The sequence below is a fragment of the Rattus norvegicus genome, chromosome Y (assembly GCF_021556685.1).
Source record: "Rattus norvegicus strain SHRSP/BbbUtx chromosome Y, alternate assembly SHRSP_T2T, whole genome shotgun sequence".
NCBI lineage: Eukaryota > Metazoa > Chordata > Mammalia > Rodentia > Muridae > Rattus > Rattus norvegicus.
Window position 1 is genome coordinate 69,508,707 of NC_141555.1, and position 21,893 is coordinate 69,530,599.

Sequence of the window (21,893 nt, forward strand, 5' to 3'; positions counted from 1 at the left end):
TAACATTGATGGAGAAACCAAGATATTCCATGACAAAACCAAATTTACACAATATCTTTCTACAAATCCAGCACTACAAAGGATAATAAATGGTAAACCCCACATAAGGAGGCAAGCTATACCCTAGAAGAAGCAAGAAACTAATCGTCTTGGCAACAAAACAAAGAGAATGAAAGCACACAAACATAACCTCACATCCAAATATGAATATAACGGGAAGCAATAATCACTATTCCTTAATATCTCTCAATATCAATGGCCTCAACTCCCCAATAAAAAGACATAGATTAACAAACTGGATACGCAACGAGGACCCTGCTTTCTGCTGCCTACAGGAAACACACCTCAGAGACAAAGACAGACACTACCTCAGAGTGAAAGGCTGGAAAACAACTTTCCAAGCAAATGGTCAGAAGAAGCAAGCTGGAGTAGCCATTCTAATATCAAATAAAATCAATTTCCAACTAAAAGTCATCAAAAAAGATAAGGAAGGACACTTCATATTCATCAAAGGAAAAATCCACCAAGATGAACTCTCAATCCTAAATATCTATGCCCCAAATACAAGGGCACCTACATACGTAAAAGAAACCTTACTAAAGCTCAAAACACACATTGCACCTCACACAATAATAGTGGGAGATTTCAACACCCCACTCTCATCAATGGACAGATCATGGAAACAGAAATTAAACAGTGATGTAGACAGACTAAGAGAAGTCATGAGCCAAATGGACTTAACGGATATTTATAGAACATTCTATCCTAAAGCAAAAGGATATACCTTCTTCTCAGCTCCTCATGGTACTTTCTCCAAAATTGACCATATAATTGGTCAAAAAACGGGCCTCAGCAGGTACAGAAAGATAGAAATAATCCCATGCGTGCTATCGGACCACCACGGCCTAAAACTGGTCTTCAATAACAATAAGGGAAGAATGCCCACATATACGTGGAAATTGAACAATGCTCTACTCAATGATAACCTGGTCAAGGAAGAAATAAAGAAAGCAATTAAAAACTTTTTAGAATTTAATGAAAATGAAGATACAACATACTCAAACTTATGGGACACAATGAAAGCTGTGCTAAGAGGAAAACTCATAGCGCTGAGTGCCTGCAGAAAGAAACAGGAAAGAGCATATGTCAGCAGCTTGACAGCACACCTAAAAGCTCTAGAACAAAAAGAAGCAAATACACCCAGGAGGAGTAGAAGGCAGGAAATAATCAAACTCAGAGCTGAAATCAACCAAGTAGAAACAAAAAGGGCCATAGAAAGAATCAACAGAACCAAAAGTTGGTTCTTTGAGAAAATCAACAAGATAGATAAACCCTTAGCTAGACTAACGAGAGGACACAGAGAGTGTGTCCAAATTAACAAAATCAGAAATGAAAAGGGAGACATAACTACAGATTCGGAGGAAATTCAAAAAATCATCAGATCTTACTATAAAAACCTATATTCAACAAAATTTGAAAATCTTCAGGAAATGGACAATTTCCTAGACAGATACCAGGTATCGAAGTTAAATCAGGAACAGATAAACCAGTTAAACAACCCCATAACTCCTAAGGAAATAGAAGCAGTCATTAAAGGTCTCCCAACCAAAAAGAGCCCAGGTCCAGACGGGTTTAGTGCAGAATTCTATCAAACCTTCATAGAAGACCTCATACCAATATTATCCAAACTATTCCACAAAATTGAAACAGATGGAGCACTACCGAATTCCTTCTACGAAGCCACAATTACTCTTATACCTAAACCACACAAAGACACAACAAAGAAAGAGAACTTCAGACCAATTTCCCTTATGAATATCGACGCAAAAATACTCAATAAAATTCTGGCAAACCGAATTCAAGAGCACATCAAAACAATCATCCACCATGATCAAGTAGGCTTCATCCCAGGCATGCAGGGATGGTTTAATATACGGAAAACCATCAACGTGATCCATTATATAAACAAACTGAAAGAACAAAACCATGTGATCATTTCATTAGATGCTGAGAAAGCATTTGACAAAATTCAACACCCCTTCATGATAAAAGTCCTGGAAAGAATAGGAATTCAAGGCCCATACCTAAACATAGTAAAAGCCATATACAGCAAACCAGTTGCTAACATTAAACTAAATGGAGAGAAACTTGAAGCAATCCCACTAAAATCAGGGACTAGACAAGGCTGCCCACACTCTCCCTACTTATTCAATATAGTTCTTGAAGTTCTAGCCAGAGCAATCAGACAACAAAAGGAGATCAAAGGGATACAGATTGGAAAAGAAGAGGTCAAAATATCACTATTTGCAGATGACATGATAGTATATTTAAGTGATCCTAAAAGTTCCACCAGAGAACTACTAAAGCTGATAAACAACTTCAGCAAAGTGGCTGGGTATAAAATTAACTCAAATAAATCAGTTGCCTTCCTCTATACAAAAGAGAAACAAGCCGAGAAAGAAATTAGGGAAACGACACCCTTCATAATAGACCCAAATAATATAAAGTACCTCGGTGTGACTTTAACCAAGCAAGTAAAAGATCTGTACAATAAGAACTTCAAGACACTGAGGAAAGAAATTGAAGAAGACCTCAGAAGATGGAAAGATCTCCCATGCTCATGGATTGGCAGGATTAATATAGTAAAAATGGCCATTTTACCAAAAGCAATCTACAGATTCAATGCAATCCCCATCAAAATACCAATCCAATTCTTCGAAGAGTTAGACAGAACAATTTGCAAATTCATCTGGAATAACAAAAAACCCAGGATAGCTAAAGCTATCCTCAACAATAAAAGGACTTCAGGGGGAATCACTATGCCTGAACTCAAGCAGTATTACAGAGCAATAGTGATAAAAACTGCATGGTATTGGTACAGAGACAGACAGATAGACCAATGGAATAGAATTGAAGACCCAGAAATGAACCCACACACCTATGGTCACTTGATTTTTGACAAAGGAGCCAAAACCATCCAATGGAAAAAAGATAGCATTTTCAGCAAATGGTGCTGGTTCAACTGGAGGGCAACATGTAGAAGAATGCAGATCGATCCATCCTTATCACCCTGTACAAAGCTTAAGTCCAAGTGGATCAAGGACCTCCACATCAAACCAGACACACTCAAACTAATAGAAGAAAAACTAGGGAAAGATCTTGACCACATGGGGACTGGAAAAAATTTCCTGAACAAAACACCAATGGCTTATGCTCTAAGATCAAGAATCGACAAATGGGATCTTATAAAACTGCAAAGCTTCTGTAAGGCAAAGGACACTGTGGTTAGGACAAAACGGCAACCAACAGATTGGGAAAAGATCTTTACCAATCCTACAACAGATAGAGGCCTTATATCCAAAATATACAAAGAACTCAAGAAGTTAGACCGCAGGGAAACAAATAACCCTATTAAAAAATGGGGTTCAGAGCTAAACAAAGAATTCACAGCTGAGGAATGCCGAATGGCTGAGAAACACCTAAAGAAATGTTCAACATCTTTAGTCATAAGGGAAATGCAAATCAAAACAACCCTGAGATTTCACCTCACACCAGTGCGATTGGCTAAGATCAAAAACTCAGGTGACAGCAGATGCTGGCGAGGATGTGGAGAAAGAGGAACACTCCTCCATTGTTGGTGGGATTGCAGACTGGTAAAACCATTCTGGAAATCAGTCTGGAGGTTCCTCAGAAAATTGGACATTGAACTGCCTGAGGATCCAGCTATACCTCTCTTGGGCATATACCCAAAAGATGCCTCAACATATAAAAGAGACACGTGCTCCACTATGTTCATCGCAGCCTTATGTATAATAGCCAGAAAATGGAAAGAACCCAGATGCCCTTCAACAGAGGAATGGATACAGAAAATGTGGTACATCTACACAATGGAATATTACTCAGCTATCAAAAACAACGAGTTTATGAAATTCGTAGGCAAATGGTTGGAACTGGAAAATATCATCCTGAGTGAGCTAACCCAATCACAGAAAGACATACATGGTATGCACTCATTGATAAGTGGCTATTAGCCCAAATGCTTGAATTACCCTAGATCCCTAGAACAAACGAAACTCAAGACGGATGATCAAAATGTGAATGCTTCACTCCTTCTTTAAATGAGGAAAAAGAATACCCTTGGCAGGGAAGGGAGAGGCAAAGATTAAAACAGAGACTGAAGGAACACCCATTCAGAGCCTGCCCCACATGCGGCCCATACATATACAGCCACCCAATTATACAAGATGGATGAAGCAAAGAAGTGCAGACCGACAGGAGCCGGATGTAGATCGCTCCTGAGAGACACAGCCAGAATACAGCAAATATAGAGGCGAATGCCAGCAGCAAACCACTGAACTGAGAATAGGTCCCCTATTGAAGGAATCAGAGAAAGAACTGGAAGAGCTTGAAGGGGCTCGAGACCCCAAAAGTACAACAATGCCAAGCAACCAGAGCTTCCAGGGACTAAGCCACTACCTAAAGACTATACATGGACTGACCCTGGACTCTGACCCCATAGGTAGCAATGAATATCCTAGTAAGAGCACCAGTGGAAGGGGAAGCCCTGGGTCCTGCTAAGACTGAACCCCTAGTGAACTAGTCTATGGGGGGAGGGCAGCAATGGGGGGAGGGTTGGGAAGGGAACACCCATAAGGTAGGGGAGGGGGGAGGGGGATGTTTACCCGGAAACCGGGAAAGGGAATAACACTCGAAATGTATATAAGAAATACTCAAGTTAATAAAAAAAAAAAAACAAAAACAAAAAAAAAAAACAAAAACAAAAAACAAAAAACAAAAAACAAAAAACAGTTGCCAACATCAAACTTACTGGAGAAAAACTTGAAGCAATACCACAAAAATCACGAACTAGAAAAGGTTGCCTAATCTCTACTTACCCCATCAATATAGTACTGGAAATCTTACCCACAAAAATTAGACAAAACCACAAGGGAAAACTGAAAAATTTAGAAAGCAAGAAGTTAAAATATCATGATATTAGAAGATGTGATTGTATATTTTAGTGACCCCAAAAATTCCACCAGGGTATTTCTTCAGCTGATAAACAACTTCAGAAAAGTGGCTGGATATAAACTTAACTCAAACAAATAAGGAGCATTCTACTTCAAGGATAAAAATTTTGAGGAGAAATTAAGGTAATGACAGCCTTCAAAATAGTCACAAATAATTAAAAATACCTCAGCTTGATTCTAAACAAGCAAGTGAAAGTTCTGTATGACAGGAATTTCAAGTCTCTGAAGAAAAATATTGAAGAAGGTCTCAGAAGTTGGAATAATTTCCCATGCTCATGACTGTGAAGGGTTAATATTGTAAAAATGGCCATCTTCCCAAAAGCAACCGACAGATTCAAGGCAATCATCATCAAATTTCCAACTCAGTTCTTCACAGAGTTAGATAGAGCAATTTGAAAATTCAGTTGGAATAACAAGAACCCCAGGAGAGACAAAATGTTCATCAACACCATAAGAACTTCTGGGCCAATCTCTATCGATGACTTCAAGCTGTATTACAGAACAATAATAATAAAAATTGAATGGGAATGGTAAAGAGACAGTCAGGTAGATCAATGTAATAAAATTGAAAGCCCAGATATGAAGGTACAAACCTGTGCCACTTGATATTTGACAATGAACTAAATCCATCCAATGGAACTATAAAATTTTCCAAAAACGGTTCTCATTCGACTGTAGGTTAGCATGTAGAAGAATGGAAATCAATCAATTCTTATCACCCTGTACAGAGCTCAAGTCGAAGAGGATCAAGTATCTCCACAAGAAACATATAATCTTAAACTAATAGAAGAAAAAGTGGGGAAATTTACTGAACAGAACACCAATGGCTTTTTCCAAGATCAAGAATTGACAAATTGGACTTCATAAAGCTTTTGTAAGGAATAGGTCAATGGAATTTAGAAAAGGTAACATCAATAGGTTAAGAAAAGGTCAGAACCATTCTTCCATCTGATAGAGGGCTTAAATCAATCTATACAAAGACTCAAGGAGTTAGACTCCAGAATATCAAATAGTCCTTTCAAAAATGGTGAATAGCACTAAACAAAGAATTCTCTACTGAGGAATATCAACATCCTTAGCCATCAGTTAAATGCAAGTCAACAAATTCTGAGGTTACACAGCACACCACTCAGAATAGCTAAGATAAGAAATTCACAACAGATTCTGGCAAGGCGGTGGAGAAAGGGGAACTCTCCTCCATTGTTGGTGAGAATGCAAGCTGGTATAACGATTCTGGAATTCAGTCTGGAATTTTCTCCCAAAGATGGATATAGTACTAACTGAGGATACCACAATCCCATTTCTTTGATATATATCCAAAAGATGCTCCAACATATAATAAGGACACATGATGCTACAGGTTGAGAGCAACCTTTCTTTTTTATAATAGCCAGAAGCTGAAAAGGAACCAGATGTCCCTCAACATAGTAATGGATAAATGAAATATAGTACATTTACACACCTGTGTTCTTCTAACCTATCAAAAACGATGTTTGCATAAAATTCTTAGGATAGACTAGAAATTATCATTCTGTGTGAGGTAACCCAGTCACAAAAGAACACAAATGTTATACATATATTGGAAGTGTGTATCAGCCCATTAGTTTGGAATACATAAGAAAGAATTCACTGGTCATGTTAATCCCAAGCAGGAAGAAGACCAAAATGCATATGTTACATTCCTTCTTAGAAGGGATAAAAAAATATTCATGGGAGGAAATTCAAGGATAAAGAGTTAAGCAGGGATTGAAGAAAGGGTCAACCAGAGACTGCCCATGTGGGGACCTGTCCCGTATGCAGTCACACAAACCAGTCACTATTGCTGATGCCACCAAGTCCTTGTTGACAGGAGTCAGATATGGATGTCTCCTGAGAGACTTTGACAGAACCCTACTGACACTGGTGAGGATGATTGTAGCTAAACACTGGATTGAACAATGGGGATTCAATGAAGTTGTTAGAGAGTATACTTAATGAGCTGAAGGGGTTTGCAAAACCCCAGGACAACAACAATATCAATCAACCAGACCCACCAGAAATTTGAGGGACTAAACTACCCACTAGTGAGTATAGATTTAGGGACCCATGACTCCAGCCACATATGTGGCAGAGGATTGCTCTGTCTAACATCACTGGAAGGAAAAGCCCTTAATCCTGTGAAGGCTTGTATCCCCGATGTAGGATAATGCCAGAGCATTGAGGTTGAAGTTGATTGGTGGGAATTGGAACAACCGCACAGAAGTCGGTGAGGTATGTTATGGGAGAAAAAGGAAAGGAAATAACATTTGAAATGTAAATACATAAAATATTCAGGAAAAATTATTAAATAAAAATGATATCTTGTCTCATTAAATTAATAATACAGTAATTATCATTTGCCATTTCTGATATTGACACAAATATTAGAGTTTGGTACTAATTTCCTTTGGTCTCTTTTGCTGTCTATATAATATTTCCATTTTGTTATGACTTAGTTAAATAAAAATGTATTTTACAATTTAAAGGAATATAGAATGAAAAAATTATTGACATAATTGGTGACTTCCCTTTATTAAAAGTTGGACAACTCCTAGAAGAAACTTTAATGGATAATATGAAAATAAGTTTATAGGATTTGTTTATCAAATATTTTTTTGTTAATAGCCACAGTCAGGAAATGCTTCTTATATTTATACATTATGATATTTGATTTTGGGAAAAAATTCAATGATCTTAGATTTTATAATAATGTACATAAGTCATTTACTCTTAAAATTTTTTCACAGAAGGAAGTTATCAATGAATACATATATACAATCTAGCACACATTTCTAATATAAATAGACCAAATTAAATATGTATATTTTATGGACCAAAGATGACCAATCATGTTTAAAAGGAAGATATAACATTGAATGTACCTACATTTGAAGTTGAGTTGATTCATGATTCCATGTATTTCTTTCTAGAGACACCTAATTAGATAAATTAGTGTTGGAAAAATCTAAACATGCATTTAGAAGGCTTAATCTTGTATACATATTGAAACAGTGCTTTGAAAAATATACAGAACATATTTTCATATATATACCTAGAATACATTATATATATGTTATATATATATATATATATTAAGTTTATATATAAAGTGTATACAAACATTCTCAGTGCCCATAATTATCATTATCACTAAAGCAATTTTCTGGTCAGATTAGAGTTGAATTATCAAACACGCACATACACACATACACACACACACAGTTACCTAAAATTTAAACATGTTAGCAAATAATATTCATTCAGATAAAACTAATGAAACGGATGAATTAACTTTACAAAATAATGTTCTCCCAAAAGTATGCTTTCTAGCATATAAAATATTGCCTTATGATATGTGGTAAATCTACACAAAGGAACACTACTCAGCTATCAAAAACAATGCCTTTATGTAATTCATAGGCAAAAGGAAGGAACTGGAAAATATCATCCTGAGTGAGGTAACAACCACAGAAAAACACACATGGTATGCACTCCTTGATAAGTGGCTATTAGCCCAAATTATTGAATTACCCTAGATGCATAGTACACATGAAACTCAAGACCGAAGATCAAAATATGAATGCTTCACTCGTTCTTTAAAAGGGGAACAAGAATACCCTTGGCAGGGAATTGGGAGGCAAAGATTAAAACAGAGGCAGGAGGAACACCCATTCAGAGCCTGCCCCACATGTGGCCCATACATATACAGCGACCCAATTAGACAAGATGGATGAAGCAAAGAAGTGCAGGCTGACAGGAACCGGATGTAGCTCTCTCCTGAGAGACACAGCCAGAATACAGGAAATACATAGACGAATGCCAGCAGCAAACCACTGAACTGAGAACAGGACACCGTTGAAGGAATCAGAAAAAGGACTGGAAGAGCTTGAAGGGGCTCGAGACCCCATATGAACAACAATGCCAAGCAACCAGAGCTTCCAGGGACTAAGCCACTACCCAAAGACTATACATGGACTGACCCTGAGCTCCAACCTCATAGGTAGCAATGAATAGCCTAGTAAGAGGACCAGTGGAAGGCGAAGCCCTTGGTCCGGCTAAGACTGAACCCCCATTGAACGTCATTGTTGGGGTTAGGGCGGTAATGGGGGGAAGATGGGGACAGGAACACCCCCCCAAAACAAGAAAAAAACATATACATTTAAATGAAAATTCTATACTTACAATTAAACAGAAAATCTAGATTTTTATAAAAAACTAATGAACAATAAATATACTTACCAAAAAAAAGAAAAGAAAAGAAAAAAAAAGAAAAAAAGAAAAAAAAAAGAAAAAAGAAAAAAAAGAAAAAAGAAAAAAAGAAATATGGGCAATTGCATTCTAAACACAACTATGCAATTGTATCTAAAACTAATGTGCTATTTGGATGCAGGAGAAATAAACCTGTTTTCTTTTAGAAACTGATAGCCTGTATATTATTGGTGTGGGACAGTTAATGCTTATTGTTATTTCTTTTTTTTTTTTTCTGGAGCTGGGGACTGAACCCAGGGCCTTGCACTTGCTATACAAGCGCTCTACCACTGAGCTAAATCCCCAACCCCTATGCTTAGTGTAATTAATGAGGAGTATTTGTGGGTCTTTTTTCTTTTGTTGTTGCCACATACTTTTTTCCTTTTCGGATAAATTACTACAGGGTTATTTACCATTTCTGTCCTCTTGTGAATATCCCTTATTTCAGAATTCGGTTTCCCATTTTAAGGCTACGATTGCTGAATATACATGGCTTCCTGGTGATTAGGCAGTGTAAAGTTTCTCCTCTTGTGTTAATGTGAATGATACATTTGCTCAGTAATGAATTCTAATCTAGTATCTTTATTCTTTGAAAACGTGTTGAAAGGTGATCCAAGCCCATTTATATTTTAGAATATCCATTGAAAATTCAGGTGTTAGTCTCATGTGATCAGCTTTACATGTGACTTAGTCTTTTTCCTTCACAGTTTTTGTATTTTTATTTCTCTGTTCAGTTAGGCTTTGATGATGATGATGATGATGATTACATTTTTATTATTATTTATTATTATAATTATTATATTTATTGTTATTATCACTTTTACTATAATATATAATATTATTATTATTATTGTTATGTGTCTACCTGATATTTTCTATGATTCTAGTACTTTAAAAGGTATCCCTTTCTGGTTTTGGGAATATTTTTCCCAGAAATCACATACAAATAGTTTTGGTAGCTGACTTTATTCTCATGCTTCTCATAGTGTCCTGAACTTATATATCAGGGACCCTGCCTCAGTTGGTTCTGATTGGAAAATAGAGATAATGATAGCCAGTGTCTAGGCAGGGCAGACTGAGCAGGAGTTTCAGGATGCTTGGACAAAGGTCCAGAGAGGAAGAGGGCATGGAGATTCTCCAGGACAGACTTTCAGGACAGAGAAGCATCTGACATAGAAGAGCATGAGAATAAGCAGACCCAGGAGAGCTTCCCAATGGTGTCCATGGCAAGAAAGATGGGATATAGATTTTAGCAAATAACAACGTGGGAATATCAGTGGGGGATAGTTTAGCCACTTGGAGGATAGGAAGTGGCCTTGCCACTGAGCCGTTAAAGGCATGGAAAAATATAAAGGATGTATGTGTGTGGCCTCCATCCATAAGCCCCCTATCCGTATCCTCTTCCGCTGCCCTGTCTTCTTCAAAGGTGTTTCCCCCTCCCCAAAAACATCCCCTTGCTGCCTCCCCAGCATTACATTCTATTTCCTGGAAGGTCCAGCCTTGGCATGACCAAGGAATTCTCACATTGGTATGGAAGATGGTCATGCTTTGCTACATATGCAGTTAGAGCCACCAGTCTGTCCATGTGCAGTCTTAAGGAAGTGCTTTAGTCCCGCGGAGATCTGGTTTGTGACCACTGTTGTCCTTACTGGGTTGCAAGGCACTTCAGCTCCTTTAATACTTTCTCTATCTTCTCCAAAGGGGACCCTGTTCTCAGTTTAATGGTGGGCTGGAAGCACGACCCTCGGTATTTGTCATGATCTGGAAGAGCGTCTCAGGAGATAGATATATCAGTCTCCTGTACACATTCACTTGTTGGGATCAACAATATTGTTTAGATTTGGGGGCTGCATGTATGTAGGCTGGATCCCCAGGTGGTACAGGCCCAGAATGGCTATTCCTTCAATCTCTGTTCTAAACTTAATCTCCATATCATGTCCTATGAATATTTTTGTTTCCCCCTATAAGACAGACCATCCTCACTTGCTTCATCCTTCTTCTTGAACTTAAAGCAGTATGTGAATTGTATGTTGTATAATTCAAGGTTTTGGCATTGTGTGTTTGTGTGTGTGTGTGTGTGTGTGTGTGTGTGTGTGTGTGTGTGTGTGTGTACATACATGCATGTGCAGTGTATAATGTAGGGACTAATCCATTTCTCTTCTACCTTATTCATTTAAGCAGCATTTCTCATCAAACCCAGAGTTGACCAATATGACCAGTCTTGACAGCTATTTTGCCCTGGGGATCTGCCCTATCTCTACCTCCCTGGACTGGGATTGTATGTGAGCCACAAAGCCTACCCATCATTTACCTGAGACCTGTGATCCATCTCCTCAACTTCTAAGGTTCAAGTCCCAGTGTTGGACCTATCTCCTTTACTTTTGTTTATTTTTTTTTTCGTCTTGGTCATAATATCAGAACCAGGTTAAGGTATGACTGGCTCACTCAAACAATCACTCAAATCCCTCCACACAAATGTGTCCTAACAAGGAGGAAGAACCTGCTTACTCTTTCTAATGTAAAGTCTTACCTTACCAGGTGAGTTAAAGGATGGGATTATCCTAGTGGGTGATTGTGGATGCTGTTGTTGATGTTGAGGGAGGATGGAAAATGAGGGGCCACAGCTGTGTCACTTATAATATAAACAGATACAAAGCTGAGTGTGATAGTGCATACCTATATACTCAATACTCGGAAAGATCACAAGTTCAAATCCAGTCTGGGCTATATAGTAAGTCCAGAGGAAGCCTGGGCTACATCGTAAATCCAAGGCCAGCCTGGGCTACAGAGTAAGTCCATGGCCAGCCTGGGCTACATAGTAAGTCAAAGGCCAACCTGGGCTACATAGAAAGTCCAAGGTCTGCTTGGCCTACTTACATGAAACTTCTCCAAACAACAACAGTTTTTGTTTTTCTTTTTTGGTTTCTGTCTCTTCTATTTCCTCTACCCTGATACCAGTGCTGTAGTTTGGGGGTGTGAGGGAGAACTTTCGTCATGTCTGATGGTCCAGGATCTCCCTAGCAGCATGGCAAACCAAAGAGTGCAGCAAACAAGTCTGTTTCGATTGTTGAAGAAAAATATGACACAGCTGAAGTGATGTCTGAAGAAATGGCTCTAAGATGGGACGACGACTCGGGAGACTGGGCTTGGATCTTGTGCTAGTTTCCTCATGATAAAAACAATGATGTTCTCAATCAGAGTCTGTGTTGGGAATACAATGCTGTGCTTCCGTTTCAACACTGCATAATCTCCCTGTGGCATCCCTGGAAATCTTGTCTAATATTAAATAGATTATAGGAGACAAATGTTGAGTATAAACACTGTCATTAAAAAGGGTTTAAATGATGAATTTTTTTTTAATTTTTGTCTGTGGTACCAGGTTCAGTGTTCTGCATAAACTCTAAAACACAGCAATTTCTATTTTTTTTTTTAATTCGCCAAACAGAATAGACCTTATATTTTTCTATCTAGGTCTAATTGAGACGATGAAATGCCATTCTTTGCTTTAAAAAAGAAAACTAGTTGTGTTTAATTTTCTTTTATTTTTTTGTTAATTTCTTATTTTTAGTGTTTTGGGGTTCATTTTAACAATTATTTTTTTCATTGAATTAATTATTTTCTTATTTTCTAGTGTAGATAAAAATTTAGGTTACTGGTCTTTGTTTCTAATCTAAGAATTAGTGTTGTAAAGAAAGTTTCCTCTTAGCACCGTCATAGTTATGTCTTACACATTTTGATAGTATGTTTCCTATCTTCTTCTTTTTTTCTTACTGTTACATAGTTACATTATTTCTTGACATATGTATTACTTGTGAATATGTAATTTAATATTTCTGGACTGGGAGACTCCTGTTGTCTATTATTGAAGACTTCTATTTTAGTTTTGTTGTATTAGCAGAGCACATCCCGAGGGGCTGGTGATGCAGCTCAGTGGACAGAGTGTTCACTTGGCTCTCACACAGCTCTGGGTTCAACCTACAGTACCTCATAAGCCTGGTGTGGTGGTACATGCCCATACTCCCATTACTAGGAGAATCAGGAGTTAAAAATCATCCTTGTGTTCATAGTGTGTTTGAGGCCAGCCTGCGCTACATGAAACCTGTATAAACAAATATGTCCAACAGGACATCTTTTCTTATGCATTTGCCACACTTTGTTCTGTGGTTTCTGAGTGTCTAAAAAGTCCAGGGGTACTTGAAGGAAAAGAAAATCCTGGTGGTACTATGGACTGTCAGTCAGAGACATTGGCTGGTGAAGCCATCTCATCCTAGCTGGTTTTCTGTCTGCTTCTGTTGCTGATGTGCTGATCCGTGTCCACAGTTTTACTCATACTCTCCCTGCTTCCTTTTTAACTGTACCCATTCTTGCTTCCTGCTGAGGCTGTGATGGAGTAGTGACACAAAGAATTGGGGTCTCCTTCCAGCCTATTGATTCTCTCAACAATAATTTCTTTCTCTGTATAAATAGTTTCTCTGTTGCCTACATTATCAGAAATAAATATAACACTCTTTTCTGTTTTATTTTGACACTGGATTTCATTATGTAGGTAGGGCTGGCCTGAAACTCACTGTATAAACCAGGTAGGCATTAAACTCACATAGATCAGCTTGCTTCTGATTGCTGGGATTAAAGGGACATACCTGGCTCCTTCTTTTTTTATTTTGTTTTTTAAATTTATCTCTATGGGTGTGTGTGTGTGTGTGTGTTTGTGTGTGTGTGTGTGTGTGTGTTTTGACCAAAGAGTCCTTCAGATCCTCTGAACCATGATCCTCTGTAAGAACAACCAGTGTTCCTATGCAGTAGGCAATCTCCCCAACCCCTTCTGCCTGTTTTGGAAGTTTCTCATTGACGACGCTTGAATCCTGACTTTAAAATCCTTGCTGACAATTCTGACAATGGTTTTCTCTTGGTGCCACCACCAGGGAACTGGTTTATCTCCTCTGCTTTTCATTTAGGGGGATGGTCATGGTGTGACCAGATTTCCATTTTGACATCATTTGTCTAAGATATCCTGACACTGTGGGTACAGTGGCTGTTTATCCTTCATAACCTTTTGGTGGTGTTTTGGTTTTTCTGTATTTGCCTGATTGAATAAAAGGGATTATACCTCCAGTTCATACCAACAGGCATATTTTAGAGGGGTCAGGAAGAGTGGTTCTCAACCTTCGTAACATAACCTTTAAATACAGATACACCAATTATAAAATTATTTCATTGATACTTCATAACTTTAATTTTGCTATAGTTATGAATTATAATGTAAATGTCTGGAATACAGGATATATGATATGTGACTCCTGTGCAAGGGTGTTTTGAGCTCCCAAAGTGGTCTCAATCCAAGGGTTAAGAACCACTAATCTGGACTTAGTTGGATGCCCTTATTGACGTAGATGGGTTGCCCAGTGTTGCCGGGGAGAAGTCTTCATCTCTGGAAGGCAAAGGAATTTCCAAGATCAGGCTTTTTCCTGGGTCCCTCTGTAATAGTGGACACACTCTTGATGGTTACTGACATATCAACTGACTCCAGGCAGTTTTCTTTTACATCCTCAAAGATGAGGATTATAAAAATGGTTCTGCTAGACAAAAGCAGTGGCTGAATCTATCCCTAGTGATCTTTCCTCTTACCTAATGGCTCTTTGTCCAAACAAGGCCAACAGTAGATGTCTGAGTCCCTTCTAAGCTGCACCTTTCCAATCTACACTCTTCCTCTGTGCTGTTTCTTTCATTAAGAACACACACACTAACCTTGATCCCATCTTGTCTTCAGTCAGCACTAACAACCTACTCCTCTCTGCCAGCTATGCTTTCACATATGACCCATCTGCTCACATTTCTGAGGCACGTTTAGGATTCTGTGGACATACAGAATGGCACTGATTGGCTAGTCTATAATGATACAGATTCTGTATGATTCTGATTCAGAAGCCTGCAAATCCAAGATGAAGAGACCATTGGCAGAGGAAGGAGTTCTTGTGGGTGTTGTCACCACAGAAGGGATCCAATGGGCTAGGATAAAAGAGAGGGAGCCAAACTCCCTTTCATAATTTAACCTTTTTCCACAATAGCATCATTAATGAATTTTTATTTGTAGATTGCATCCCTATTTATCTAATCAATTCTTCACAACTTCATTCCCACTGGGGATTGATCTCCAGAAAATTACTTTTGGGCAATTACATTCAAACCAGAGATGACGGTGAATATTTGGAAATCTATAGTGGGGGTGGGCAATATTTTTCCCACGTGGTGTACCCTTAAGATTTCTAACTACCTCCTTCCCCACGGTAGCCTCACTCTATGACGTGAATTCTGGGTTATTAATGAGGTACAGACACCAAAGTTCATTGCCATATCCTGTCACCAGTATCAAGCTCGAAACAGCAAGAGCCACCTGTGGGAAGGAAAATATGAATAAACTTTATAGTATCTCTAAACTATAAACCCCCAATTTAATCAAAACATTGTTTTAGACTCAGCTCTCTTATATCGATGTTCTTTAAATGTACAAGTCAGTGGGATTGCTTGTGACTCCTTGTACAGTTTTATACTGTACATTAGACATCTTCATCCTCACAACTCACCTCCATTTCCACCTGCACAGACTCACACTCACACACACACACACACATACACACACCCTGCTGCTCCCCTTCCTCTTCCTAAATGCCCCCTTTCACTTAATATCCCTTATTAAAATCTAAATTTCACAATCGTCTGTTTGAGTCTGGCTTGTTTCACTTAACATTTTGTATTTTACAGTTCCATCCGTTTTTCTGAGAACAAAACCCTTTGGTCTTACTCATAGATGAAAGTCACATTTAAGTATATCACATTTTTTAAGTCATTCATCCAGTGATCAACAGCTAAGTTTATTCCAATGGCTTGTCTATTGCACACAATGTGGCAATCAGAATGGGTGTGCAGGGGTCCTGGTTAGTTTTTATTGTCAGTTTGACTCAACCTGGGAAGAAGGATCCTCAGCTGAAGAATTGCCTCCATCAGATTGGCCTTTGGCCACATCTGTAAGGAATTTTTTTTTGATGGTTGATGTGGAAGTGTCTAGCCCACTATGGGTAGTGTCATCCCCTATGATGGTGGTCCTGGGCTGTATGAGAAGGAGAGAAAGCTGAGTAGGTCATGGATAGCAATCCAGTACTCAGCATTTTTAAGTAGTCTCTGCTTCCTTTCCTGCCTCTAGAGTGCTGCCTGAGTTCCTGCCCCAACTTCGCTCAGTAACAGACTGGTACCTAGAAGCCTAGAGTGAGAAAACTTTCCTCCTCAAGTTGATGGCTATGATTAGATTATTTTTCTTGTTGCCTACTTGTTCTTCCCTTTTTTGAAAGTTGTCTCAGTTTATTGTTCTTAGAAAGATGATATCACATGTTTTCTCATGGGCTCTCTGTCTCTCACTGTGTCTCTCTCTGTCTCTATCTCTGCCTCTCTCTGTATTTGTGTGTTTGAGTGTTTATATGTGTATGTTTGTGTGTGTGTTTGTGTGTGCATATGTGTGTGTTTGTGTGTGTATGTATGTGTGTGTTTGTGTGTTTGTGTTTATATGAGTGTTTCTGTGTGTATATGCGTGTGTGTGTGTGTGTGTGTGTGTGTGTGTGTGTGTGTGCTTTCGAGGCGTAAAAAAAATCCCCAAGGCTGTAAATCTCAGCGGGTGCCTAAAGAAGGAAGAGGAAGGGGAGAAAAGGGGGAAAAAAACATGTCATTTGAGTTAACCCCACATTGAGGTCAGCCACATAGTGGACCAACCGGTACATAATGGCAGAGTAGTCATTAGGGCAGAGAGAGAGTAAAGTTCAAAGTATGAAGGAAAATGTGCTTAAAACTAAGATAGAAGGGAGAAAAAGCAGATGGTACACTAAGAAAAGTGGACAGATTTTAATAAGCTGCCATAAGTTGTTAAGCTCTAAGTACATTTAAAAAAATTATAATGTTAAAGTGGAAGGGAATTATTGGGAAGAGGGAAGGGATGGTCAGAGTGTAGTGGGGACAGGGGAGGGTTCTGAAAAGAATCCTTTTGAAATTCTGAAGAACTATGTGACACAAACAATTAAAGTGCCCTGTAATTTACAGGTAAATTTCATAATTACCTGCATCCAGTATTCTGTCTACCCATATTTCAAAACCAAAATTACCTCATCTATTTCATCCTGTTTTACTGCATTTGATCTAATAAATTCCTTGTAACCAGAAGTGCTGGTAAATTATAAAGACATTTAAAATATGACTGGTCGATATCGGGTTTGTCATCAGTTTATCCTGAATTTGGAAGCAGGTCCAGGAGATAATTTTTCCTCGCTCTTTGCAAAGAATCCATAATTCATGATTGCCATTGACTTTAAAACACGGTATTTAATCCTGTCAAATTCCAGCTTTGTTTGAATAAAAATGGCCCTCCTCTAATTGTGGGTTTTGATAAAGCTAATTTTGGTGTGCTATCCAGTGGGCTGTCTTGGAGCCTAGCAATATTTGTGATATGGAGAATGACTTAAAGATAACCAAAGAAAAGATAGGAGTTGGGAAAATAACCATCAAGGATGTTGGTGACTCAGAAACCAAAGACTTTTTTAGAAAATAAAAATGCGTGAAAAGAGCTACTTGGGCAGAATATTTGGGTGGGGACTTTATTTTGGGTCACAAGGAGGCTACATGAGAAGCTAAAACCTAGATGCTGGAAGTTTCTAAGGGTAACTAGGGAAGGAACTGGACTGAGGGCTTCTATGACATAAGAAGAGCCTGGATGATGTCACAGAGCACTGGTCGGAGGTTGCGCATCTCTTCCACTTGGAGGCATTAGACTACCTTGAAGGTGGGTTCACTATCTTCGCAGTGGTGTGTGAAAGCCAATTCAGCTCCTGAACCCCACAATTGTTCATCAGCCTTTTGGTGCCTGACCAGTTTCAGAAGACAGAATCTTAACGACTAGGACATTTTCTTCGGTAAATACGTTTATGAAGATAACTGGGACCCTTGTAGCCCAGAAAGCTAAAAGTTTGCCCTCGTTCATCAATTAACCTTATGTTTTAATGTCTTCCACGTTTGAGAGCTAGGCGGATGGTCTAGGCTAGTCAGTTTCCGGAGTTCATTATACTTTGCTAACTATATCTAATTCATAATTCTACTAAAATGCCAAAGCTTCTCTTTCTCCCTGTGCATTTTAGGAGATAATATTCCTTTGTTTTTTTGTTTGTTTGTTTGTTTGTTTGTTTTATATTTTTTTTCAGAGGTGAGGACCTTACCCAGGTCCTTGTGCTTGCTAGTCAACTGCTCTACCACTGAGTCATCCCAAACCCAGTAGATATTATTTCTAAATGGCTGTTGTTGCCTACACAAAAGACTCTTGTTGCGTTCGAAGATCCAACAGCATCACGGAATAAATCTGGGGCTGGGTCAGGATGCACAGTACCGAAAGCCAGTGGACTGGTGTGCTTTGTCTCTGGGCAGATACTTGTGGATGTTTTCACATAGCTCATAGTTAGAGGGTAGAAGAGGGGTGTGGCCACCCTTCTGGCTCCTTTGCTATCCTTTCTCTGTTCTGCTTGCTTAAAGTGGGGACAGGGATACTTAATCCCACACTGACCTAGCCATTCAAAGTGATGTTCCTCAGCAGAAGAAAAGTGCCTCGGCCTGAAGAAATGTGTCTGAATATGTTATTCTGAGCTGTAGAGAACCATTTTTTCATTTTCCTATGAATTTTAGATTTTGATTTTTGAGACAGGGTTTTTCTGTGGGTAGCTTTGGATATCCTGGAACTAATTCTGTAGACCAGGCTGCCCTTGATCTCACAGAGGTCTGCCTCCCTCTGCTTCTTGAGTGCTGGAACTAAAGGTGTGCTCCACCATTGCCCAACCCTCCTATGAACATCTGATTATGACAGAATTAGATTCAGATGCTCAAACCCGTTTACCATCGCCTTCCTCACCTGCTCCAAAGTTCTCTTAGACAAGAGCCTTGGTCAAGCGCCCTCCCCCACCCCACCCCCATTGTTCTTGCAGGCACTCATATGACAGAGGCAACACCATTGTGTCTGCTTTAAGCAGGTCAGCTCTTCAAACCCAAGCCATAGGCAAGTATGAAGCCTGAACACAGAACTATAGCCACAAGACAGTGGACCAGGAGTGCCATGGCCTACTACACTAGGTCTGCAGCCAAGAAGAAGATGTCTCTGAGGAGGATGAGCACACCATCATTCCAGAAGCGGAGGAGGAGGAGGCCTTCTCCCCAGGCCCTGGGGAACATTGTGGGCTGCAGAATTTCTCACGGATGGAAGGAAGGTGATGAGCCATCACCCAGGGGAAGGCCATAGTTCTAGATCAAGTGTCAACAAATCCCTCTCTCTATCTGGTCAAGTATGATGGAATTGATTGTGTCTACGGACTGGCACTTAACAGCGATGAGAGGATTTTAAAGCTTAAGGTCTTGACTCACAAAGTAGTGTTTCCTCAAGTGAAAGACGCCCATCTCTCAAGTGGCATGGTTGGCCGAGCTGTGGAGCATAAATTTGAGGGCAAACATGGCTCTAAGGACAACTGGAGAGGGGTGGTCCTAGCCCAGGTGCCGATCATGAAGGACTGGTTTTACATCACCTACGAGAAAGATCCAGTCCTATACATCTACCATCTCCTGAATGATTACACAGAAGGTAACCTCCGTATCATTCCAGAGATTACTCCAGCAGAGGTGAAGTCAGACATTGACAGAAACATCTTAACCGGTCAATGTGTGCAGTTCACCAGAAGCGATGGGTCCAAAAAGATGGGAAAAGTTATTTAACAAGTACTAGGCAAGCCTTCCGTGTACTTCATCAAGTTTGATGGCGATGTCCACATCTATGTCTATAATCTGATGGAAAAGATCCGTTAAGGTGAAATTCACAAAGTTTGGGGGACATAGATGGGGAATTTATAGAATTGGGGGGAAAATGTTTGTTTTTCTGTGTTTCAGATACCCAAGGGCCTTTGACAACCCCAGTATCTTTTCCAGTGGAATTTGTTTTTGCTCTAAAAATTAAAATGTGCGATGTGACGTTCTGTGTGTGAACACTTTGGTGGAGGAGACTGACTGTGGTGGATGGAACATTGAGAGGAAGCCAGAAAGGTCAAGGTAAGTCTAATGTCACATAGGCTAAAACAAACAGGACTGAGCTGGTCTGGTCTTTAGGGAGAGGAAAGAACTGGAGATGAGGATTAAAGGAGCAGGGATGGCACGGGGGAAAAAAAAAGATGGATGTTTAGGAAGCAGTGGAGAGGGGCCAGAAATAGATAGACTCTCAGAGGTGAAGTTTGAGGGAGAAACAGACCGTTGGGGAAAGAGGGGCAGGTAACAGGGAGGTGGTCTTGGAACTCAAGGGGAAACCCAATAAACTGATCCAAGCAGACTCAGAATCAGAGAAGATTGGGGATTCTTTGACTAACAAAACTTAATGAAACCTGTTTTTCATCTGTAGAAGTATTATTTTTAATTATGTGTGTAGGGGCAGGGCATTAATACAGGAGACAACAGAGACAAGAATAGTCAGGTCACCTGGAGCTGAAATTAAAGGTGGTTGGGAGCCATTAGACATGAGCTCAAAGAAAAAAATCCAAGTTCTCTTTCAAAGAGGATGAGCTCTTAATCAATTGGTTTTCTCTCCAGGCCCCTAAAGTCATCTTTTTAAATAAATCCAAACTTCACATGCAGAGAAGAGACCAGGATGAGGGTAAGAAAGATTAAATTGATGGTGATGTGGAAGAAAGACTAAAGAACACATGAGGGAGTAGAGGATGCTGAGGGACGAAGGAATTCCAAGATGGAGTTCTCAAAATGTGAAGCAGGAGGCCCAGGAAGAACAGAGTGGGTCTAGAATGAGATGAACTTGGACCACATCCATATTGGTCTCTTTGGTTCCTTAAACAACAGCCAAGCCATCAATACAGAAGGTGGATGTGAGGTGGAGGCTTACCCGGAGGACATTTTGATGAGGATAACTAAAGATAAGTGAATGCCAAACTAAGTTTATATCTATTGATTCCTGAAAGTATCATGAAGCCCATTATTTTGTATGATCAGTAAAAAGTAATTTAAAAAAGAACATGAGGATGCCGTGAGCTTATGTCAGGTGTTACATGGTTTCTGTGTTTAGCTTCCCTGAGCACTGTTAGACTCCGTTGTATCCTGTAATATTTCAATGCCCCTAGATGACCACATAGAGCTCCTGCACTGGCTATTCTTGCCTGGCTCTCCTTCGTCTGGATGGCTTCCTACACAACTGTAGGCCCTTTTATCTTATCTAGCCTCAGGAAGTTCCCGTCTTTTACTCACATGTAAGCTTATCCTCAGAAAACTCTTGACGGTGACTCCAATGCAGAGGTGCTGCATTGAGCACTTTCATAGGCCATTTGCCATGACTTTAAAATCCTTTGTGGTTCCTGACCATGGAGCTCTCTCCTCCTGAGAAGCCCCTGTGCACTCCATGGGGTCTTTCTGAGCCACATCTACACTCCAAGTGTTTCTATGGAGGCAACCTTATCTTGGACTCATTCATTGCTGTTTCTTCTCTCAAGAATAAGTTTCTCACTACAGGACTTGTAAATACTTTCTATCGTTGAT

The 21,893-nt window shown here is 39.4% G+C and overlaps 1 protein-coding gene across 1 annotated transcript; it reads left to right on the forward strand.

Moving 5' to 3' along the window:
• The first annotated feature begins 19,428 nt into the window (after positions 1–19,428).
• LOC147998091 (Y-linked testis-specific protein 1-like) lies at positions 19,429–20,078 on the forward strand. The gene is made up of 2 exons (XM_087601440.1): positions 19,429–19,545; positions 19,656–20,078. Exons 1-2 carry the CDS (start codon positions 19,429–19,431, stop codon positions 20,076–20,078), a joined length of 540 nt encoding a protein of 179 aa, XP_087457566.1.
• The last annotated feature ends 1,815 nt before the right edge of the window (positions 20,079–21,893 follow it).